The following is a 24,045-nucleotide window of genomic DNA, read 5'->3' on the forward strand; positions in this document are numbered from 1 at the left end:
TTACTCGTGAAACCTCTGAAACCTTCGGCAGCTCTGTATGGTTGGTAGTCTGCTGTCCTTTCAGTCCCCGAGTGTTGGACCATCTGTGCTGATTCGTCCTTTCTTTTTAAAGCTATGGGGATACAGAAAATTTGTGGAAGTACAGTTTTGTTCCTGAAGGTTACCACACGATGGCAACGTTAGCACTTCACAAGGTTGTTCCTAAGGCTTAGCCAAATCACGAAAGCTGCTGAGCTGCCTTTCCATGCAAGGAACGGTGGCAAACAAAGGGAATGGACAGACTTATCCACTTTATTTTGCCTTTATAGTTGACCAAGGTGTGCTTTGCTGAACTGAGGCTATGCTTCTTTAATTTGCTTTGTGGAGCAGTGTGTAAAGAAATAGGACCTGCTGTTTGGAAAAGCTTAATGTGAAGTCCCAGCATTTTTCTCAGTTTATTTCATGCAGAACGTATAGGGCGCTTACTGGGGGCAGAGAAGGGAAATGTACCTGGTTTACTGCTGAGCTCAGCAGATAATTGCCATACTTCCTAAATCGATACCAATAGTCGGCAAACCCAGTTTGAGTCTCTGTGCTGCAAAGTCTAGGAGATGAGAGCAATTGTAGGAGTAGGATTGGGCCTCTTAGCATAATCTGTAGTTAAAAGGCATTAAATCTGCTGTTACTGTGAACCAGCTGCCGTTCTGGGCCAAGTGATTTGCTGGTGATGCCTGTTTTGCTTGTTCGAAAAAGATCTATATTTAAGTACTTTTGGTGATTGTCTCATGTCTGTTGCAGTGTTTGGCATCTGAATGTGTTTAAATTATTTTTTTGAGATGTAATAGACCTGAAAGAGGAACCTCTGGGTTTACTGATCTTCCTGGTTTTCAGATGCTAGTTAGTATTAGTATTCAGACTGTCCTGCAGTCGAGGTTTGCTTGGTGACCATGACATTTTCAAGTCACTTGGTTTTGTAGTTACCTAGGTCTTAATAGTAGATAACACCGTGTTCTGAACTTCTGTGCCACTGATGCTGACCATGGACTTGTGGCAAATCTGGTCTGGTTTACAGCTGGATTTGCTCTGTTTATTCTGTCTCACCTCACTTGTAGTGCCCCTTAAATGTTTCCAGCCCTGTATGTTTCTCTCCTTTCCCCTACTCATGTTAAGGTGCATCTGAAAATAACAGATGCCTGTGCCTGCCTTTTGTCAAGATGAAAAGGTGCTAATTTCTGTTCACAGCATTATGGGTACATGAGTAAGTACAGTTTACAAGCAAGAAGTGGTAAGTGGAGCAAATTGCAGGGTTGGCTATGTGGTGGGTTCTGCTCATTTCAGGTCTTCAGCTTTTGGTTCTTCATATATATATATTTTTTTTTAATTTGGAAGTAGTTTTTAATGTTTCGAGCTTGAAGTTGCGTATACTGTTGTATATCATACTCAGGTACTTTTGAGTTCAAACTGGGATTTCCTTCTCTGGAGCAGAAGGACCTGCTTTTACCTGTTTGAAGTGCGGCATCCCTAGTTGTGCTGAAGTACCACAGTCCCCGTCCCTGCTTTGACCCAGGCAGTGGTCCTGTGGATACTGGTGATGTACCCACACCCTCTCCTTTTCCCTAAACTCGTAACAGGCTTCACTCTTGCAAGGATGCTGTGCAACCTGCAGTTCATGGTGTCCTTAAGTGGGAATTTGACTCAATCTTCACTTTGTGCAGGTCACCCCTGTGTCATATTCTTGTTTTAAGTAAATGAAGACTTGGTCATTTTTTCCTCATGTCTCTTTCAGCAATCATAAGCTAGTCTGAGTGGTTTCCAGGTAAGTTTTTGTAGCAAATTCTCCCTCCTCCCCCAAAAGCTTTCAGACCACTACGTGCATCTGAATTGGAGAAGGCTTCTGCCTGCAGTCAGCTATTTGTGCTGATCACCAGCCTAAAAATTATGCCATTACCACCACACAGAGCTACTTGCTCCTTTGTGAGATGCATTGACCCAGTTCTTATTGCATAGGAAGTATTTTTTTTTTAACATTTTCCCAGTGGTCTCCTGGTATGAGGGTATTTTTCAGGATATTTTGTTCTGTAACTGGGAGCATCTCTCCTTGCCTATTGTGAGGAAGACCCTGACCTGGTGCTTATCATGGCCCTCAGCAGAGCTGAGTTCTTCCCTTGTGTCGCTTTGGGCTGCTTGTGGAGTGCAGGTGATGTTTCAGGGAACTGTGCTGCTGATAAAAAGTTTTATATGGCTGGATCTCATCAGGAAGCTGTGCTTTGATGAAAATTATTTGAAAGAGTAATAATGTTCATATTTAAATAGCATGAAAGAATATTATCTTTTGAGATCAGCTGGAGCTTTACCTAAGGACACACAGTGGGAGGGCACAACATCTGAATGTTTTTCACGGTAACTCAGCAGCCAAGACTTTTTAGAAGCACTATTTGAACCTCATATTTACAAAAGCCATCAAACAAAAGAACAGACCCTTGCTAGCTGTGTTATTGCAGTCAGATGCTATATAAAGGTGATTTAAAGAAAGAATAGGAAACAGGCTTGTGGACTTTTTAATTCTTCCTTCTTTTTCTCTCTGGAGCCCCTGAATAACTTTAAAGGGATTTGTTTGTTTGTTTGTTATTGTTTTATTTCTGTTGCTCCTCTCATACACATTGCACATGTGAGTCTTAGCTCATCCTGGAAGTCTCTGCAGAGAATGGAAAAAAATCAGAGACTTTATGGCATAATGAAGTAAATTAAATCTGACTAGCTGAAAGTGGCATCATTTTTCTCTGGTTGCTTGAAGCATTTTTCAGGGTCCAGGGGGAGGCTGGCAAGCTGCTGCTGCTGGCGATGCATGCAGGTCCTCACCCCAGATGTGAGCAGGCTTCCTCAACTCCCAGCCACCTGAACGTGACCTTGGAAGGGGAGATGTTGGTGCAGTGGGTGTGCCTGGCTGCTGCTGACAGTGCCACGGTTCTGTTTGAGTGAGAGGCAGGTGTTGGGGCACAAGGGATGGACACCAGGAAATGTGGGGGTTGGTGTGCTTCTTCAACCCATAGCTTCACAAGAAGTGGGGCACGGTCCCTGTTGTGGCTCAGTGATGTGGTCCTCTGGCTCCCTTTGTTCTCCTTGGTCCCCCCTGCTCACCAGATAGTGTTGGTTGCTCTTCAGAAAGCAAAGGCATGCATAAATCAGTTGGCAGGTAGCAATGACTGCTTGGTTGTGGCTGCACTAACCTTTCTCATCGGCACCAAACTGCACTAGACTTTGCCGGCAGCCCTGCTGGGAGCACAAGTGGTGCTCTGCTGGGTCAGACCAGCAACCCTTCTAACCCCTGTCTGGGTCTCTGATGCTGCCGATGGGAGATGATGTGTAGGGGAGAGGATGTGAGTTTAGTCCCTCCTCTTGCAATTCCCCAGCATCTACAGCGGCAGGATTAGGATGCTAGAGGAGACATGCCTGTCCGTTCCTCTTAGTGTCTTTTTTTTGTTCTACTGTCTGTGCATTTGTTCAGCGTTTTGACTCTGCTCATGCCACCTTCCTCCACAACCTTGTAGTAACAAATTCCCGAAAATCACTGCTGCTGGATAGAAAACTGCTCTATTTAGTGTTTCAAACCAGTCTCCTACTGTGAGGACTAACCAATGCTTGAGACAGGAGCTACTATTAAGCACCGTGACACCATGTGACATCCTTAACAGGTGTAAGCTTGGAGGTGAAGGTGAGAAAATGTTAATTCACAGAGTCGTCCATGGAAAGGGGCTGAGTTACATTGAGTCCTCATTCAGAGTGCCATGACTTGGTATTTGAAGGACCATCTGAGTTGCACTTAAGCATCAGTGTGGGCAATTGTGTCATAGGACAATTATTCCAGTAGGACACTTAAAAGCATCCACACGCTGCATGGTGCAAAACACATTCTAGCATCCTATAGCAAATCAGAGATTGTGGGCAGGAGGAAGTCCCAGAGCCATGCCATAGAATGAGAGTGGCCAAGGTCACAGGCACTGCCAACAACCCTGGATTGCTGCTCGGGCAGGAAATTTGGTGTCCTTATGGCCCTTGGAAGGGGACCTACAGCTTGGAGCAAGGCAGCTCCTGACAATCTGACCTTTCTTTCTGACCGTACTACTCAAAGCCTGCGAGGAGCTTGGCTCCAGGACTACTGCTTTGTATCATCTTATGATGATGTATTGTCTTTAGGAGATGATACAAAACAATCCCTGGGGGCATGGACAGGGCAAATGCTCCAAGCTTTCAAGATTCCCCTTTCTTACACTGCTCTACTGGGGTGCAACAGAGGTTTCCCTTCCTCCTGTCTGAAAGTTCCCTGAACTTAATTAATCTGATCATTAGAAACTTTCTAACTGTCAGCCTAAACTTATTCATGACCAGTTTATAACACAGAGGCTTCACTTCTTGCTTCCCTAACTGCAGGGCTGTCAGGAAAGATTCATGAGCCCATATGTTGGTCAGGCCCTATTTTCTGCAGCCACAATTCAAAGCTTCAGATTAAATACTCCCTGATTACTCCATGTGTTAACACACACGTTTTCTCCCATCCTACCATCATGGTGACAGAGGACTTTCCCTAATGCAAAGGTATATGCACAGACAATACAGTGTCTTTGTGGATCTGAGTCAAGCATATGCTAGTAACTCCTTCCAGGAAAAGAAACAGATTGTTGCTTTTTCTCTCTCTTTTTTTTTTTTTTTTTTTTTTTTTTTTTTTGGGGGGGGGGGGGAGGGGAGGGAAATGTTTGGTGCATCAGCTTGTGTTCATTTTTCCCTTGTTTCTGTCTGATCCTGCGGGTTAGAGCTGGAGGTTTGCTGAGATGTTTTGAGGGAAATGAAGCCTCGTTTTAGCTTGATGCCCCCTGCTCTTGGACACTGGCACATCTGCAGTGAATCCAGGAGACTCTGCCCTCAGCGTCTGGCCTGTTCACACACAGAGGTAGGAAACAAGCTTTCTGTCTCGGGAAAGGTCTCGGAGCACAATCATGCTCTCTGGGGCGTGCTGCACCCATGCTGACTGCACCAGTTGTGCTAACGTGAATCGCAGGCAGTGCAGCTCCATGCTCCCGCCTGGCACCCACTGTGCTTCCTAGAAGTCATCCAGCTGCGGTTTCAGGGCACATGCAGAGCTGGGGATGGTGCAGGAAAAGCTGCGTTCACCCTGGTCCTGCCTACGAGGTGTGAAAGCGGGTGGGGAGGAGCTGGGCTGTCCCCTGCAGAGCCCCACCACGGCCCCTCGCCTCTCCCAAAGCACCTCCCAGCTAAGATGAGCTTGGTCGGCCCCCGCTCAAGAGGCCGAGGGGATGAGCCAAGCAGCTCTCTGAACCTTCGGTGCTCGTTCTTAGCCCCTCTAAGCCTGAGTCATTTGAGCCATGAGCAGAGTTTTACAACTATTCAGGACTTTTTTCCTGTGATGCTACGCACAGTTTCCAGTGGACTTTTCTGAGGCTTGTCTGTGGTTTTTCCTAGCCGGTTTCTGTGAGTGTCGAAGCATGGGTGAGTGGCTAAACAAAGTCTTTGCCAAGAAGGAGCGAGGAGCAGAGAGTGTAACGATCACCAGCTAACATGGTTTCATAGTCAGACAAATTTGTTCCCTTCCTGAGGAGACCATGGCATCTGTGCTGGCAGGGCACATTTGGGTGTCTCCAAGGCAACGGGCGCAGCACCATATGCCATTTTGATTAGGACTGCTTTACATATCAGATGAGAAACTGTTTCAACAACAGAACCCAAAATGAGACATCAGTGCTAAAGGTTTTTTACGCTGTGGGGTGGAATTGTTCTTCATCCAACATCCAGTATTTTTAAACAATGACCGAGCTGAGGATACACAGACACACGCATGCATTTATTTGCTAGTAAAGTTTGCAGATGGTGCAGGATTAGTGGGATAGTAAATAACAGAAATCTGAATCCCTTGATTTACTTGGTAACTGTCCAAGAAAACGGTGTTTCTGATTCATCTGGGTACTAGGGTTTGTATCTAGGAAGGAGAAAGAGAGAGGAAGAAAACTTAAGGCTTGTATTGAGACAGGGGGATCTGCCTCAGGAAGGGCAGACTGTGAGGACAGAGATGTCTAGGGTGAGATACAGGTAGAAACTCAGTGTTGAAGTTCAAGTTGCTGTACCAGCTGCTGGGAGCGAGGGAACCCAGAGGAACGGGTGTCCTGTGGGGCACCCATGTCATGCCACCCTGGGCAGGCTTGCCCTTTCCCATGGGCTTGGGTTGTCGTGACACAGGCAGGCTCTCAGCAACTGTCTGCTTTCACACAGGGCTGAAGTTCAGTCGTTTCCAAAAGCTGGTGGAGGATGGAGGCTGACAGACCCTTGGTGACGCAGAGTGGTAACAAAAGCTGCCTTTTCTGAGGGAGCAGGCTAGCAAATAGTTGCTTCTTCAATAACTCATTAAATGTGTTGGACACAGGACAGAGGTGGTAGGAACTATTTCGGGCTGAAGATGGGAGAGCTTTAAAAATAGCCCTGAGAAATGAAAAAATGTAAAGAAAACCCTAACTCATTTGAATTATCACAGTTCATGTCCTGCAAAAACAATAGTGCAGCCTGACAAGCTATTCAGAGTTTCTAGCATTTATCTCAAATATAAGCTAGAGGAATGAGTAATCACCTCTGCAGGACTTAATAACTCCTTGTCCCTTCCTCCGTATACTTGTTTGAGTCATGATAGCAAGGAGGATACAATAGGTATTTGTGGGAGGCATAAAGCCTGCACACTCAGGGAACGTATAGTTTCTCTGCAGATGTTACTGTTTTCTCCGTCATCTTAAATGCTGCTTACAAAGAATTTCTCTCCCTTCAGGATGTGACCCCCTGCCTTTTGTCTTGAGTCAGACAAATGGTGACAAAAGCATCCTGGCAGCATTAATTTACTCTAATTATCAACCTGGGGGTGTACTGCTTCTTCAGCGTATTTGCGAAAACTCGGTGCATTCCGTAAGTGACCTGGGTGGGCTTATTTCCATGTGAACAATGAGGAAAACCTGAGACACAAGAGTCTGCTCCCACACACAATGCATTGAAAGAAATCGCCCACATCCAGCATTTTCTTTATGTGAGGGACTTGGACTCGTCTCCTTTAGGGACAATGGCTGGGGAAGTGGGGCACAGGTACTTCAAAACCAGATGCATTTTGCAGCTCACCTGCTTCTCAGTGCCTTCTAGGTCCCAGCACCAAATGCAGACCCACAGTGCTGAGCAGGAGCCCAGCTCTCTCCCCATTCCGCTTGATCCTTAACAGCCTTAATTTCCCATCTTTTTCACAGCTGCTGCAAAGACGGTCTGAAGTATCAGGGTCTCCTCTATAACCTGTTCCTTAGGAAAGTGTCAAGGTCCATTACCAACACATCGGAGAGATAGCAGGGTGGGGGAACAGAAATTTGAAGGCTTTCTGAGCAGCTTGTTAGTAATCGGTGGTTGATAGGCAGTGATTTATCTGGGTGGGGTTTGGGTCTCAGAAATCCATTCAAGCTTATAATTATCTTGGCATACATGGAGAGTCATATTCATAGTCTGTCAAACCCATTAAAGCCTCACACTTTTCTAAAGGGGAGAAGAAAACCCTTCCACTTTACTTTCTTAGGAGCAGAACAGCTTTCTGTCCTTTGTCAGCTCTTGAAATCTGTCTTCTCTCCTCTTCCTGTCTTTAGCTCCCAAGGAAGAAATGGGTGCAGGACCACTGGGACGGAAAGCGAAAGAAAAAAAAATTATGGGGAAACCCCCCACAACCGATCAGTCTATTTCCATCCTTCTGCAACAGGTATTTCTTTAAGAGGACAAGCAAGGGGAAAGGCAAGTCAGTTTATGAAATGGAGGCAGGGTTATGCCAGAAGCTTTTGCTAATGTCTGTAGTGGTGGCATTTTGGGGAGCACAGCCACCTCTGTGCTGCTGTGGGTACACCAGCACCCATGGCTACCTTTGTTCTCCATCGTTTTCCTTGGGCTTTGCCTCACTACTGCTTTTCCCTCAGGGAAAGGTCGCGGCTCTCCGAAGTACTTGCTCCTAGCTAAGCTGGGTCTGCCCGGTGACACCAGCAAGTTGAGGAACTATCTGTGTGTATGGTCCCAGGGGGAGCTCCCCTTGCTGCTGCCCCGTGCCTTGCAGCAGGGGCAAAACAGCTTGTCCTCTTGGCCAAGTCCAAGGTGAGAGGGAGCAGACTCGGGAGATCTCTGATACTGGAAATCGTAGCTCATCTGCCCTGAGGCCTTAGCATGAGATGTGACTGTTCTGGAGGCTTGTGTTTGGCCTGTAAGCTGGGTGCAGTTCCACCCCCCTGCTGTCCTCTGTGTCCCTTGCTGCCTACACCAGGTGGGAGTTTCTTGGAGCAGGGACCATTCCTCGTCCTGCAGAGGTGGAGTGGGTCTGATCGAAGGACTGGCCTCAGTTAAAATCAGGGAAACCTCATGGAAATCTACATGTGAGCAAGCGAGTGAGCTCTGTTTTGAGCTGTAGGGACAGCTGTGAAAGCGTGAGCAGAGTCAGTCAGGGGATAGAAAAGAAAAAAGAGAAGAAAAGCAGTTTCCACTATTCAGGTAATCACAGGTTTTGCAGAACGAAGCAGGAGGGATTCTACCGATGGGGGCCGGGGCTGTGCTGACAGTGCTTGGGACTGTCCAGCTCCGGTACAGCGTGGCGTGGCCCTATGGATCTGGGGGAGCTTCCTGGGGCTCCTCAGGAAATGGGCTCATCATGCACTTGGTTCTCTTGCTGGTCTTGCTGCCTTTTTACCATGACTTTTCGTGCTGTGAAAATCACTAAAAAACTTCTCCAGGGGAAGAAGGAGGGGGGAAATGAAATTGAAATTTCAAAATGCCAAGATGGGAGCATTTGTTTCAAGGCTCGGTGGATTTATCATACTGGTTCGGCCACTGATCCCTTAAGTTTGCCTCCCACAGCAGCCATCCATGCCGGTTTCTGATGGAAAATTCCTCAAATGTCAGGTGTGCATTTTAAACAGTTATTTGTACGGAGAGGCAATCCAGAGAGACCAGCCGGAGCGCTTGGCCTGTCAGTCAAGGCTTGCAATACTGCTGCACTGACAGGATTAATTTTGACAGAAAATTGCATATAAATTGAATCATTTCAAAATTAAGAAAGGGAGATGAAAGCAAATGCTTGCAAAGTGAGGTGCCACCAATGAGTCGTGATGCACCGGGTTTAGCCTCGGGAGCCCTGCACCTCCCTGCTCCAGCTCTTGGCTGCTGCCTGCCCAGCAGCCACGGGCTCGGCCCGTCCTTGCACTGAACCTAACATTGGGTTATTGCTAATTACCTAATATTATGAATTATATCAGAAATACTAGGCTGTTAGCTGCCCCAGGGGACTGGCCTCAAGGAAAATGTTTTAACATGTGCAACGCTGCAGTGCCCAGGACTGCTGGGGGGTCAGGGAGCTCAGCGGCAGCTGTGGGGGGGATGCAGGGCTTGGTTTCCGTACCCCATCCTTACGAGCAGCATGGAGGGGAGCGTGCTGAAGCTGAAACCAGACTCGCTGCTTTTGTAGGTAACCTTCAATCCACCTTTTTTCTTAGCTAGTTTTGAGTTGCAATGAAAGGGGTTGGGAGATGTATCATATTGAAAATAAAGTGCACTTGGTGAACCAAGGGGATGTGAAGGCTGGGGTGCTGGGACTAGCAGAAGCCCGCACTGGGCACAGCATCGTGTTGCCATCTTGCTTACACCCAACGCTTTGCGCAGCCCTGTGGAATGTTGCTGTGGGACCATGCAGGGTCAGTGAGCTAGAGCAGGGCTTGGGGACACAGGAGCCTCCTCCTGGGCTCTGCCACTGCCCTCCTGTGCTGCCTTGCTCAAGTCACTTGGCCCCGTTTCCTTCAGCTTCATCCCCATCTCTTTTTAGACAGTATCTTCAATACCCCTCACAATAGTTTGTACTGTGCCTTTGTCAGATCTTTTAAAATATGAATATCAGTAAAGAACAGTGCCGATCAGCCCAGTTTGTTTTACAGTTTTGTGGTTGAGGTAGTTGCACAGGTTGGAGAGCTGGAAATCCCACACACCTGAGATGGAGGGCTTCCTTTTGTCCCCAAGCCTTGCTGATGGGGGCTGTTACTGGTGTGGGGCTGGGGCAGTTGACAGCATGAGTTGCCACAGTGAGAGACTGATGGGTTTTGCTTGGCCATGGCCCATAGCTGGAAGGGAAAGGTTATATGAAAAAACCCAAATACTTTACAGCCTGGCAGCTCCCTGTATACCCTGCTTGGCCACGGAGGGCTACTGAAATGCATTGCTTTCCAAAGCCTTGCCTCCAGCCCCTCTTGTCCCAGAGGTCTGAGGAAGTGGCATTTGGGATGCGCCCTGCACCCGGGTGCTGGGGGGGAGCTGCACTGGCCAGGCACAGCGGGGCTCACCGTGCCGCGCCGTGCCAGTGGCTGTGATGGTCTACTTCCCCCTGGGTCACGCCTCTCCTGGAAAGCAGGTGCCTGAGCACCCTAAAAATGGGTTTAATGCATTAATCCCTTTTAAGCAGATAAGAAATCTTTTAGGGCTGCGCAGGCACTGATGCAGCACAGCTGTTTGCTGGGCTGTTACTGAAAGGCAAAGCAATGTTAATGAAAACTTGCAAAGGGTGTTTTCTTGGGCACCCATGAGCAGACCTGTGGTCCCTGGGGCTCTGTTTGTCCCTCTGCTTGTGGCACCAGGGTCATCAGGAGCAAACAGGTTTGGGAGAAGCACGTGTGTCTTCAACCCTTACCTGTGCCTCCTAACTCAAATCAGCCTTCGATACTAAAAAAAAAAAAAGAAAAAAGGAGCAAGAAGGGCTTTTATTGTGAAAAAGAGACTCTTCAAATGCCTGTTCCCCCCTTCCCAGCCTCTCAGCTCCCCTCCCCACAGGGAGGTGGGTCTGGGATGAGGCAGAGTTTGAAAACTCGCAGCTGAAGTTTGAAGGGTGTCCTCCCGCCCAGGGGGGAACCAGAGCTGCCTGACGGCGTGGCGTGGCAGGGACCCAACAGCCCCCAGCATTATGGAATTGGGCAGCAGGGATTGCAGAGAGCCTGGAGGGGCACCCCAGGGTGACAGCCCCCAGCTGTCTTTAGCGGCTTGGGGAGAGGAGACGGGCTGAGTAGCTGCTGGAGGATTTTTCTTTATTATTGCTATTTGTTTAATTTTTGTATTTTGTGTGGGTTCCTGGTGCTGCATTGAAGTGCCGCAGGCAGCTGGCACCCAGCTCAGGAGGTGACCGCGTGCCACGTTGCCTGCAGGTGGTGAAGCACACGAGGAGGACTGTGTTGGCCAGTGCTGCAAGACATGGTAGGATTTAGGGGTTTCCTTGCCTAGCTGGCAGTGGGAAGCGGCGCTGGGTCTGCTCAGGGACCCCAACCCCATGGATGAAGTGTGAGGCCATTTCCAATATGTCTCTGTTGTGGGGGCAAGTCGAGTGGGACCCTTGGGTGGGTTGGGGCATGGTGAGGCAAGCAGGGACCTGCTTCAGCGCATGTCTGTTCTTAATAGCACTAGGGCTGGACAAAGCAGGTTGTAAGGATGTCTGTAAAGGCAGCGCTGTCAGCCAGGGAGGTGATTGCGCTTCCTCAGCTGAAACCCCACTTTTTTTAAGAGCCCAGGTGGCATTGCTTCAGGCAGGTGAAGAGCACGGGGTGAAGGCAGTAAAGTGCAGATAGATATGGAGAGCATGAAGAGCCCCTCTGCACTTTCCATTTGGTCCCCCAAAAGCACAGTGCTTTCATCAAAAAGTCACAAAACCAGCCTGTTTGGCAAGGGGAAGCTTCTACCTCCCCCTGCCTGTGAAATGTTGTGTTTCCATTGGCATTCAGAGATTTCCCTGCATCCAGGGCACGTTCCAAACCTTAGGGTGGTTTTTCATGTTGCCTAGTTTTAGTGCTCAGGTTTGAGACATCCCTTGGCGACCGGCTTGCAGACCCATCTGAGCAAGCATGAGCCAGCTGAGCTGGGACAGGGTCCCCACCCCTCCCCACTACTGCCGTCCTGCTGGGGGACAGCCGGAGCATCATGCCGGGGGGGTTGCACTGGGGCAGGGGGGCTCTGTCTCTGCACTGCTGCCTCAGCCCTTGCAAAGCTTGTGTTGGGCAGGGGTTGCAAATGGATGAGCTGAGGAGGCGCCTGGTGCTGCTGCCAGAAACTGGTGCTTTGGTGTCACTTGTGTCACTGAAAGGTTTTTACATCCCCAAGAGTGTGGTGATGGCTCAGAGCATCTCTGGGAGCAGTAAGGCTGTGACAGTCTTCACTAGTCTGTGAGTGTTTGTGTGTATGGGGACACTGCTGTTGTGCTTTATGCTTTCCATTCTACAGTTTGCTATGCTGTTTTGAATTTCTTGACATTCAACGGCAGGAAGAATAGACAAGACCAGGGCTTGTGTCACCATTTTGGGGCTGGAGATAACTCTCTGTCAAAGAAAAAAGTGAGGCAGCTCTCCCTTCACCAGCCTGTCATCCACAGTAATGCTCTCCTGTATGAGCCTTCACTATGAAGCTTTTCAAAGAGTATATGGGCTGTGCCAGGTACCTGATGTGGTCTCCCCTGCAAGAGCGGGCTATTCAGTTTTTGCCAGAATTTTCATTTTCCCTTGGCAAGGAAAGGTCTGCTCCTGCAGTCCCTTCCTCCTTGTGGGCGCCCATATTGATTGCTTTGATTTCACTTGTAATCTGGGTTTGCTCTGGGCACCTGTAGGCAGGGCAGTGACGGTCATGAGGGATAAATTCAGGCTGTGCCCTGAGCTGATTATCTTGTTGCTTCAATTGCAGCAAAACCCTAAGCAAGATACTCGAGATTATTTTTTACTTCTTTCAAAATCACCAGGAGAGTGACCACTTGCAGAAAGCCAGAGAGATCCCAGCTGTGGTGCACTTGCAGCCGGCTGCTTGTTGGATCCGGCTGCTGTATGTGCCTGACCTGCTGGAGCAGTGGGTGCTGGGGCATGACTGCATTACAGAAACATCTTCTTTCTTCTGGGTTCAAAATGTGCCAGCAAGTAATTTCCAACTGCTGTGTCGTTCACCTCATATGAGGCAGTCTGTATAAGAGGGACTGATTACACTTTATTAATCCTCCTGGCACAGATGCCAAATGCCTTAATTACCGCTTCTGTTTCAAATGCTCAATAAGTCCAGCCTGCCTGCAGCTATTTGCCTTGCCTTGAAGGAAAAGCCCCTTTTCTGGGAGCTGGGCTGCACCAGTGCTTGTACCACGTTTGCTCGGCTCGCTCACCCTGTGGGGTTTGCTGCGAGGCGAGAGCGGCTGCTGGCAGGCTTTGCCCAGGATGGGGTCTGCAGGACACAGGCGACATTCGGAGCCAAGCAGCAAAGAGATTTCTTCCCCTTTTTTCCTGTTGGAGAAGCAATGGCTTAAACAAGGAATACAGGGCTACCTTTCTGCAGCTGCAGCCAGGGCTTGCATGAACAATTCTGTTTTGAAGAAAGCCCGCAGGGCTGAAAGGCCCCACTGTCCTTCTCCTCCCTCCCCTTTGGAATCCCACGAATGTGCTTTCCTGCTCTCCAGGAAGGGAAAAAACCTGACAGCCAGCTTGGGGAAACCCAACCAGCCGGCTTGGGCAACCTCCACTGAAATGCTGACAAGGGAACCTGGCACTGCCCGTTATTGCCACCCCGAAGCAGGTTTTGCGAGCCCTCACCAGGCGCGGAGCAAGCCCTCCCATTCCCCAGTGCTCATCCACCAGTTGGAATTGAAAACTGAAAATCAGTGGATCAAAATATGCCCCCTCCCCAAAATATAGAAAAAATGTGACCCCCAGTAAAATAAATAAAATGGGACTGAGTGCCAAAGCGTGTAAGAATTTTAGCAGCTTCTCAAGCACTCAGCAGCAGCATTGGTAAACTCATCAAGATCGAGAGGAAAGAAAATGTGATTTTATTTTAATGTATTCCTCCTCATATTAAATGCAGCCTCAAACACGTTGCAAAAAAAGATGTGGCTTTCTAGCACTTCTCCTCTTTGCTGCTATTATTCAGAGGAGCCCAAGCAGCGCAGCCCCACTGGGGATGCCCAGTCAAAGCTTGTGAGCAGCCCAGAGGTGGAGCAGGAGAAGCTGCTGGGGCGAGGGGGGTTGTAAGGAAGGGGATCCATGGTTACTCCCAGGGTCCAGCTCTTGCATCCCCAGGTTTGGGAATCCCACAGGAATCATCAGTGTGAGCCACTGGCTGCAGCTGGAACTGTGAGCACAGAGGACTGTCGGCTGCCGAGCGCTGCGGGGAACACAGCGTGGTGTTTTTCACCAGAAGAAACCCAGGCGTTTCGAGGCAGTTTGTGTGTGGGACTTGCAGGGAAGGAGTCCAGCCCGCGGGTCACAGCCTGCTGCCCCCCTCTGAAGCATCTCCTGCACAGCCCTCATGAACAAAGGCAAGACTGTTCAATATGAACGGGGGCATGAGGCACAGATGTTGCACAAAGGCAAGCCACATCTGTTTCACCGGGGAAGGGGCCCCCTTCATGCTGTTTCAGCAGGCAGATGGGGAAGCTGCTCTGAAAACTTCTGGAGCCGAGCGCAATAGGCTGGGTAGGAAACTGGGACGAGGGGAGGGAGAAAAGGGAAACCTGGCAGGATCCTGCGCAGCAGTGGGGGAGCGAGGGAGCGAGCTGTGCAGAACTGCTGCTCTCCCTCCTCAACATCGCTGGCAGGATTTCTAGGTTGTGCTGCTCTCACTTAGGTGTGAGGGTTAGATGAATGGGTGGACAGAGAGGAGGGAAGATGAGGAGGACCTCCCTTGTCCCGTGATGCTAGCAGGACAGTTATGCATTCAGAGCTACTCAGATCCTCGCTGTCCCCTGTGAACATAAGGTGCTGTTTTGGGTTCGCAGTGACCTAGATGGTTTGGGTGCAGGTTGGTATCACTTAATGTAAGGCATTTAGTGGTGAAAAGTAATGGAGATGTTTGCACAATGTAAATGGCAGCAGACCCGTGTGTCTCGGTGACATGTCCTGAGAGACAACCAGCAATCTTTTAGGAGATACATTTCCAAGAAGTAGAAGATCCAGCCAAATGCAGGAGTCTGCAGTAAAAGCCCTGACTCTGAACTTAAACAGGAGAAGGATGAGCCATCTGAAAGCTTTTAGTTTGTTTAAGCAAAATAAGTATGGCATCCTAGAGACAGTTTCGTTTTATGCTGCTTTTTTTTTTTCACTTCTGGGATTAAAACAGAGGGGTCCTGAGCTGCACTGTAGGTAGCATCAGGATGAAAAGTGCCCTCACCAAGAGCTCAATATAGCTTCCTACAAGCTGAAAGATTTACACAGTGGGAACAAGGAAAATGGTGAATCTTTCCTTTTTCTCAGTGAAATTCCCACGATTTAGAGGTAAGGTCGGTGTCATTACAGGAAAAGCAAGTCCCTGCTGGTACCCTGCAGGGCTTTAATCCATCCCAGGTTCAGGACATGGCATGTGTCCTCTCTGGGTCCCCCCAAGCAGCAGCCCTGCCTTCCCATCAGCTGCACCCCATAGTGTGGTGTCCTTCACCTAGGTGATGGCCATCCATCTCCTCCATGGTGTCCTCCATCTCCTGGCCTAGGTGCTCCATAAAGGTGCCGAACAGGACATTGGGAATGCTGGAAGCATTGTTGCTCTTGTAGGCTACTCCTGAAGGGTTTTTACAAGCCCATGGTCCAGCTGTACTTGTTTTGTCTGTAACTCAACTGGGACCAGTCAGTGCAATGGGGGTGGCACTGTTAGGTACAAGTGCTGGCATTTTCTCATTACGCAGAGCAGTTTCCAGCACTGGCTGAAGATTTTGCTGAAAATGGTCTTTTGGATGATGGGGTGCATGAGAAGAGGCTGTGCTCAGCCTGTGGATGGGCAGAGAAGCACCTCCAGGGTAAGAGGCCTCCCAAAAACAGAAATAGTGGGCCGTGGTGGGGGAGATTGAGCAAGAAACAGGACATCTCACCCCTGAGAAACAAAAAGCTCAAGGGGATGATGCAGGGCCTGGAGCCAAACACGTGCCAGGTTATTACTCGGGAGAGGTTGTGGAGCTTGAGGGTTTCAGGGGTTTTATAGTTTGCTGCCCCAAGATTGTAGCAATAATTGGGAAGAACTGCGAAGGCAACATTGTTTTAGAAGTTAAAAGAAGCATGTTGGCACCATGCCTTCAAAGTTAGTGCTCAGAGTGAACAGTATTGACACCGTTTCACCCCTTGCTGCTGCTGCTGGAGTGTTGTGCTATGCTAGCGCAAATCATGCTTGTCTCGCCATTAAGACTATAAATTATCCCCTGGAGGCAGAAGCTTTGCAGACTGCCCAAAATTTAGCAAAAGTACGTCATGTTTTAAAGTTTCGTCCTGCGCAATTTAACTTGGTTATTTTCTGGTTTGGTTTTGGACATGCTGGTGGGAAGGTTTGTGTGCCAGCTATGAGGACTTTGCTGACTCTGCAGGGAGGGACCCAGCACCATGTGGTGATGTATCATGTTTCCATCTCCTGGCCTTCAGCTGACCCAGCATTTGCCGTGATTCCCTTGCATATGGTTTGTGGGAACATGGTACCCCTTCTCACCTCTGCAGTGCCTGGCTTGAGCTTCCCAAGCCACTCATGAGGAGCAATGTGTGGAAGCAGGTCTGCAGGGTCACCTCGAGCATCCCTGCCCTGGTGCTGAGCAGGGTGGCCTTCAGGGTGTCCGCAGGGGGCCACAATGCAATGGGGTCATGGTCCTCCCACCTTGAAGGTCATTTTGGAGGAAAAAAACCCTGCATCCCTGGTGGAAACAACTCCAGACGCAAAGCTGGTGTGGGTCTGCTAGGAATTATGGCCACTAATGGCTCATGAGGCTGGGTGAAAGGCTGTCCATTCTTCGTGCCCCATGGCAATGCGGGTGAGGGTGGGTGGTAGTGTACCCATGTGCTGGGGGAGCACAGTGGATCTGCCCCCTGGGCAGCTGCTCTGAGCCGGGGCTACCTTTGAGGCTGGCAGTCATCATTTAATAGCTGTCTTTAGTAAATTCCCACTCTGCAAGCCATCTGTCTTCTCTGAGCAGGATGATATAGGAAGGCACTTAAACACTTGAATGATGGGTGACGAATGCTGCCAAGGATTTCCTTCTGCTCAGACTTGCCCAGAGTCACTCTGGCAGTGGAGGGGTATTGTCTCCTTCCACACCCTCAGCATGGTTATGGGTCCCCAGCAGCGAGCTTAGCCCATGTGCCATGCCTTTAACAAGCCAAAACACTCCTGGATGATACCAAAAGGAAGAGGCTGTTCCCCTCCCAGATCTGGTTGACACACCTACTCTCAGCCTCTCTCCCCAACATGCTCGGATCTTCTGCGAGCACCATGTGTTGGGTGCAAGGCTCTGGAGATGTTCCCAGGGGTGAGGGGTAGCTAGAGGAGGTTTCCCTGTTGCTTTTCAAGCAGTCTTCTTTAAAATCGGTCATGGCAGGCAGTCTTCTGCTGCCCAGGCGGTTTTGTGGTTCATCGGGCAGGCAGCGAGCACAGTGCTGGGAGGTTAAGTACAGCTCTGTGTGCTGCACCCCCCATGCAAAATAGACCCTGCATGGTATGCATCCAGATAAATGCACATACCTGCTTTTAACCCACTCACCAGCAGCCTTCAGCAGCCCTCTGAGCTTGGGAGCCTAGGGCAGGCAGGTGGCCAAGAGGGACGTGGCTGTGGCTGAGCTGTTCTGGCTCCCTTGGTCACCTCTTTGGGACAGTGGGATTTGCTGCTGGAGGGGTCTGGCAGTGCTGGTGCAAGAGCAGGAGCACTCTTTTGGATGCCAGAGGGAAAACAGGGATCAATTCCACTTTTAAAGGCCATATATTGCCATGGCATCTTTCTAGTTTTAGGGCTGTTTCTTACATTCTTGGATCATGACGTTTGGGGTTTGGTTTTCTTTTCTTTCAGTTTGACAAAGGCAATTTGATGCTCTTTGAAAAGAAATTGAAAACAGACTTCTCTGCTTCAAATTCTGCCAAGGTTCAAGCGTCCTGGGAATACAATGTCGAGGATAACACACACACACGCACACCCCCACACACACGCCCCCACACCCCCCCTCCCCGCCATACTTAGGAGTTTTGTCCCCAGGCAGCCAGGCTGCATAGCCTCTCCACTGTGCCTTTGGGAGCTCGGGCCATGCTGTATGTCCCTTTGATGAGCGAGGGTATATATTATTTACTCATTGGCACCCTGGAAAAAACAGTACTTCTCTTAAGCCTTTTTATGGGTTTTGCCTGTAGCTTGTCCACTGGGAAATGGACCTAATTTCTAGCAAAGACATGCTGTACTGTCAGTATGTCAGACTGGCAAAGCAGAGCTGTACGTATGGTTTGCATTTCAGGCTGAAACGAAGCCATAGCTTTAACTTCAGCATTTTTTTACAGCATGGGCTCAGAGAAAGTTTCTTTGGAAAAGTATTTACCCTGGGCTTGTAAATACAGTATTATTTCTGCAATGTTTTATCATTTAGGTTATGATTAAATTTGCATTACCAGCTGCCAGAAATAACACAGAGACTGTACTTGCACTTTTTTTGGGTTTTTTTTTTTTGTTTTATTGTGGATGTGGCAGGGAAACCCTGAATGGCACTGGGGAAGGGAGCCTGCAGTGGCCCTCTCCCAGCTCCGCAGCACAGGATTTCAAGGTCAGATTGGGAAACAAATGAAGCTCTAACTTGTGGTGCCCAAACCCGAGCCCACTGACAGAGAAGGTGAAGTCAGTTTGGACAATAATGATTCCTTAACCACTTGGACTGTAAACTGACTTGACATTAAAAACCATGCAATCTTTGCCATCCATTTGGCATCCGCTACTCTCCAGATGTGGATTAAAAAGGATTTTTCCTGCAGTATTTCCAAGGTTCTTCGAATGGCTCCGGCATGCACCCTCACCCCGCCAGGATACTGGGATTTTTGGCAGCTAGGCTCTTTGCATGCCCAGGGGTGGTGTAAGTAGCCAAAGGGTTATTATCGGGCAGATCCTTTGTGCAGAAGAAGAGCGTTTTGGTGAGGACACAGTGGGCTGTGTGTCTCCAGAAGGGTGGGATGGGGGAGGTGCTGGGAAAACTTGCCAAGGGAAGCACGGGTTGGAAAGGGAACTCTGCTGGATACAGATGGGAGTACTGAGACTTACAGTTAATCCTGTCCATCAGGATTAACTCCATAGGTGTCATTGCAATTAATTCAGCATACTTCGGGGTTGGAGGGACAGATTGTGAAGCACTTCCAGTGATTACCTGAAAGGAGTATGGACATCAGGATATGGTCTGGCCTTTTAAAGCCACAGTGTTATTTTACTGTGGTTAAACTATGATTTAGACATTGTGCCTCCCTTAAACTCTTGCTCAGATTGCCAGACCTGGGTTGCGGGTACTTGGGAATACAAATGTGTCTGCACTGCGGGACTTGCTTGAAATGCAGGGCATGAAGGTTTTGGGTAGCTGAACTCAGGTGCCACCTGTGTTAGCTGGCGTTGGCTATGGTTACACAGCACATCATTATCCCATCCAAGTGGGAGAGCTGAGGACGCATCACAACCAGCCACCTGGTAGAAGTTCTGCTGCCCCTTGGGGCTGCTCGGGGGTGTTCATGCTCATCCCCTGCCCAGAAAGGGGCCTAAGGCAATAATTTAGCCAGGTAGTATGATGCCTGTGACAGTTAATCCCAAGCCTTGAATAACACTACCCGTGGCCTAGGGTAGATGTGCCCGTGAACAGTCTCACCCTGGACTAGCTTCTCTTCACTCTGCGGCTTTAAGGGACTGGTAAGACAGGGTGTCCCCCAGCAGGTTCCAAAGCCCTGTACCAGGCAGCCCCAGCTCCCAGCAGAGCTCGGTGTAAGCTGTGTGTGGGCAACAAATTTGGCCTGGTGGATATATTTTGCTGCACTACGTTGTATTTCTGGGAGAGGAAAAATTAAATGAGAACTATAAAGTTGAATCACTCCATTGCTAGCTCTTATAAGCTGCATTAAATCTGCTCAGTCCTTGAGAGGGAGACCTTGAAGGAAAACCCCCATGGTTGCTGCCAGCGAGTTGGTGGCTTTGTGGCTCCCCTTACCCACCTCGGCTGACATAGTGTCTTTGGGAGGGATGTGGCTCCTCACCGTGGGGACATCTGAACCAGCCTCCCCACAGTGAGGACATGAAACCTGATGGATTTTAGGATAGTGCTGGATCAGCTTGTGAAGGGGCTCATGCACTGGGGTCACCTGGGGCAGCTCCTCTGAGGGCTGGAGTTGTGCTGGTGGTGGGTCCCTGCAGCTGGTGGGAGCCTGCGGTCCTAAAAGCCCTGTGGCTGGAAATGCTTCTGCTCACCCAGCTGCCTTCTGGAAGTCATTCTGGCTACTGGCTCTCGCCTCCCTCCAGTTTTTCCAGATTTTTGGTTTTTTCCAGGATTTTCCTTTTATAAACAGTCTCTTATCCCTTCTCTGGCACTGTATTGTCCCGCTGTGTCTGCCATAGATACACTTGTGCTTCCAAAATAAATAATTGCAGAAAAATGTATCCATTTGAACAGTGCCTCAATTTCCAACATGGGTTTGAGCCACTTGGGAATGCCCGTTGTAAAGCAGAGAAACGGCACCAAGGTGCCTTTTGCGGCTCCAGCCCCTGGAAGCTCGTTAAAGCACCTGAGCCCAGGTGAGCGTGGTGGGGGTGCGGTGTGGCCCAGGGTTGGGGTGGGCTGGGAGGGTCTCTCAGTGCTGCCCCATCGCTCCCCTCCACCTCACCCCAAACGGGAAGGTGCTGTGCTTGGGGCAGCCCCAGTGCTGGATGAGTGGGGTTGCTTTAGGCCAAAGGGGAGAGATGAGCTTAGCAGTGAGAGGAGACTTGCACAGCATTTGCTCATAACTGCCTTTCCAGCCTATATAATTTTTGTAAGTCTCTTCAGAGAAGAAAGTATGACTAAAAGCTAAAAGCCGGAGCGGGGAACGCTGTGTGTGTAAAGATACATACACCAAAACTTGGTAGTACCCATCTAAAGGCAGTTCCTTGGTGTTTGGAATCAGAATATTTTAGGTTTTAGATACAGCAGTTTGCATCCTTTTAAAATGTAGGCTGTCCCAGCTCCTGACGCCGGACACAGCAACGGGCAGAGCTCTAGAGGCTGTGTCTCAGCACACATTGAGACGTCCTGTGAATGAGGCCGTGGGGATCTGGGTTATGGGTTCAGTATGCAACCAAAATAGGAACCACTGAGGATGCCCAAAGTAAGGTCTGAAGATAAAAACCTCCTAGGAACTGGAAAGTGTTGCATCCAGCCAGGAATTTGCTCTGGTTTGGTCTATTTATTTTATAATTTTTTTTCTTTTTAATTTCTTGAGTCTTTAAAGCAAAATATTTGATCATGAAGAATTCATCACCCATAGGGTGATCCTGTACATCATCGCTGCAGGCATGGCAATGTCTGTGGTGGGGCAGCCCTTGCTCTGATCAGCTCCTGAAGGGACTGCAGCTAATTTCTGGCACAACCCATGCTGCCATCTATACTTCTGCTACATGCCATGGAGGCAGCGAGCGTGTGGGGAACACAAGCAGAGGGGCTGCACCTCCAAAGCAAACCCCTTAAAGTTTATTGAGAGCTCTGCCTGGGGCAGGGGGCACATAGGTCTGGGGGTCCTTGGCCATAGTACCACATGGGATCCTCTGGTAATGCTCTCCCTTTCTCTCCCCACAGGCCCAGCGACCGTGGCGAAGGACGGGGCTGAAGCCCCCTGCCTCAGCAGCCCTGGGGGTGCTGCTGGCCCTGGCCCTGCTGGCCCTCTCCCACCTGCCCCCCCCACCAGACCGCTCCCCCCACCCGCTGCCAGCATTGTCCCCCCCTGGCCCCCAGCCAGAGGCAGCTGCCCCCCTGTCTGGGGTCCAGACTCGCAGCAAAAGGCTCCCCATATCCCCAGTTCACCTGCAGTGGGACCAGCCTCCTGGCCAGGGCAGGAGGCGGCGGCGGGGTGTGGGGGGTGATGCTCCCCCGTGGCTCTCCAATGATGACCTTCAGAAGATGCAACTGCTGGCCAATGGGCAGGTGGTCTCCAAAACCCGTGTCCCAGCTCATGGGCAAGTCCTGCGAGTGGGGCTGCGGGCCATGGGGGACGCTGAGCGGGATGCCTCGCCAGCCAGCCCAGAGTGGGAGTGCCAGGATGGGCGCTGTGGGCTCATCAAGCGCCCCAGGGACCTCTATGAGGTGTTGGCCTTCCACCTGGACAGGGTGCTGGGGCTGAACCGCAGCCTGCCCGCTGTGGCCCGGCGCTTTACCAGCCACCTCCTGCCCTACAGCTACACCGACGGCTCCCTGCGACCCATCATCTGGTGGGCGCCTGACCTCTGGCACCTGGAGGATGTCAACAATGACCAGAACTCCTGCGCCCTGGGGTGGCTGCAGTACCAGGAGATGCTGCAGCCCCATGGACCAGCAGTGACAGCTGGGGATGCTTCCTGCTCCAGCATCCCTCGTGGCGAGTGGAGTCGCCTGGCCCTCTTCGATTTTCTCCTTCAGGTAGGGCTGGAGCGACGGAGACCACTTGTCCCACCAGCTGTGCCGCCCGGGTCCCCCTGCAGCTGCCTTGTCTGACCATGGTCTCCTTCTCCTCTGTGGGGTCACATAGGCTGCAGTTTCTTGGGCTGTAATTTTACTCATTAGCTAATGGGGAGGGGCAAAGCTTTGTGCAGAAGCAGTTTGGCCCAAGAATGGTCCATGCTTGGGACTTGCAGGGGTTCTGAACGCAGCGAGTCCGTTCTCACATGGGTGAGCTTTCTCCTGGCATGGCTCCATTGGCTTCGCTTTGCATGGCTTGGGATAGGGCATCACTAGGGGCACGCAGCGTGTTCTGCATCAGCCCCATCAGATCAAAGTCTGGGGATGCGCTGCTGGCACTGGAAATCAGGGTACCTGTCCCTTTGTACAGCATTGCTTTCCCCCTGCTCCTCCGCCTCTTCAGCATTAATAGTGCTTAATCTTCTGTCTGGAAAATCATACCCTGCTGCTACGAGGGATTATGACAGCGTCCCAGAGAGTTATCATTTCTTAGAGGGCGGCTGTGAGGAGGCAAAAATTATTTCTGTGGAAAAAAGCCTGTTTAGGCACCTTGGGGCGGGAGCTTTGGTTATCAGACAAGGGGAAACCACCTGAAAAAGCACGTATTAAAATAAAAAAGAAGTGAAGAAAGAAAGGGAGAAAAAAAACCCTATTAAAATATGTGTTCTTATTATTCTCTCTGTTTTTTGGCAAAGCCTGACCATTAATCTTTATAACCTCAGACTATGGCTGGCAGAGGTGGAGCAGTCCTGGCTGGGCTGGGAAATATTTTAGCTGAAACAGCCAGAGAAATGAGAAGATTAACCAACCCCCTTCCCTTCCCTAGGCCAAAATGCTGTCGAGTGCAATGGAAAGGCTGAGTGTCCAGGAGAAAATATCTAGTTTTATGGAGACTGCCCCTTGGAGGGACGAAGCAGCGCAATGATAAATCCAAGGGCAATCCACAGGCTTTCCTCAATAACTCTAATGGGATCCTCCCATGTGGAAAAGTCAAGTAAAGGTAAAGAGGCACCAAGTCAGCAGGATGTTATAGAAGAGAAACAGCATCCTTCAGGAATGGCTTTAGCCTCTCACAGCCCCTGCTGGGGAAGGAGAAGCTGCCAGCTTTGAGCCCTGCTGTACATTGGCATTGAAATCTTGGTGGTTTTCTTCAATTAGCCTTAAAATTGGGCTGTTTCTGTATTTATTTCTCTTGGTGTTTGCCACAAGGGAACAACCCTCTTGGTGCAAAGCTCTTCTGGGGGAAAAATGCTGAGCCTGGTGGGAAGGGGGCAGCTGCTGATGGCTTTGTCCTGCGCTTTAAAAAGGGCCAAAAATGCATCAACTCTGAAGGGCTGCAGCCACATCCCTGCTCTGCGGCACTGGCTTCCCAGCCCGGGGGAGAACAAGGAAGTTTTCCATGGGGGAAGCCAACCCAGGCTAAGTCATGGCTGGAAAGATCTATCAGACCCAAGGAGATGCTCTGGGGTGGCTGAGCTTTGTGTGAGACCAAAGAGGGGCTGACAGCGAGCTTCTCACAGGGTTTGAGCTTGGATGGGAGAAGATGCAGCTCATGTATTCATGTTTCAGCAGTATGACC

General features: G+C 49.9%; 1 protein-coding gene across 2 annotated transcripts in view; it reads left to right on the forward strand.

Annotated features, from left to right (window-relative positions):
- The first annotated feature begins 12,841 nt into the window (after nt 1–12,841).
- The window catches only part of GASK1A (golgi associated kinase 1A), a 35,933-nt gene continuing 24,729 nt past the window's right edge, over nt 12,842–24,045 (forward strand). For both annotated transcript variants that reach the window (XR_013928082.1, XM_080387312.1), the window contains exon 1: nt 12,842–22,427. Coding sequence is in view for 1 of the 2 variants with exons in the window: in XM_080387312.1 (XP_080243438.1) it covers nt 21,933–22,427 (495 nt within the window). In the remaining variant the exon portion in view is untranslated. The remainder of the gene's footprint in view (nt 22,428–24,045) is intronic.

The sequence above is a fragment of the Falco punctatus genome, assembly GCF_963210335.1.
Source record: "Falco punctatus genome assembly, chromosome: 4".
In the NCBI taxonomy this organism is placed as follows: Eukaryota; Metazoa; Chordata; class Aves; order Falconiformes; family Falconidae; genus Falco; species Falco punctatus.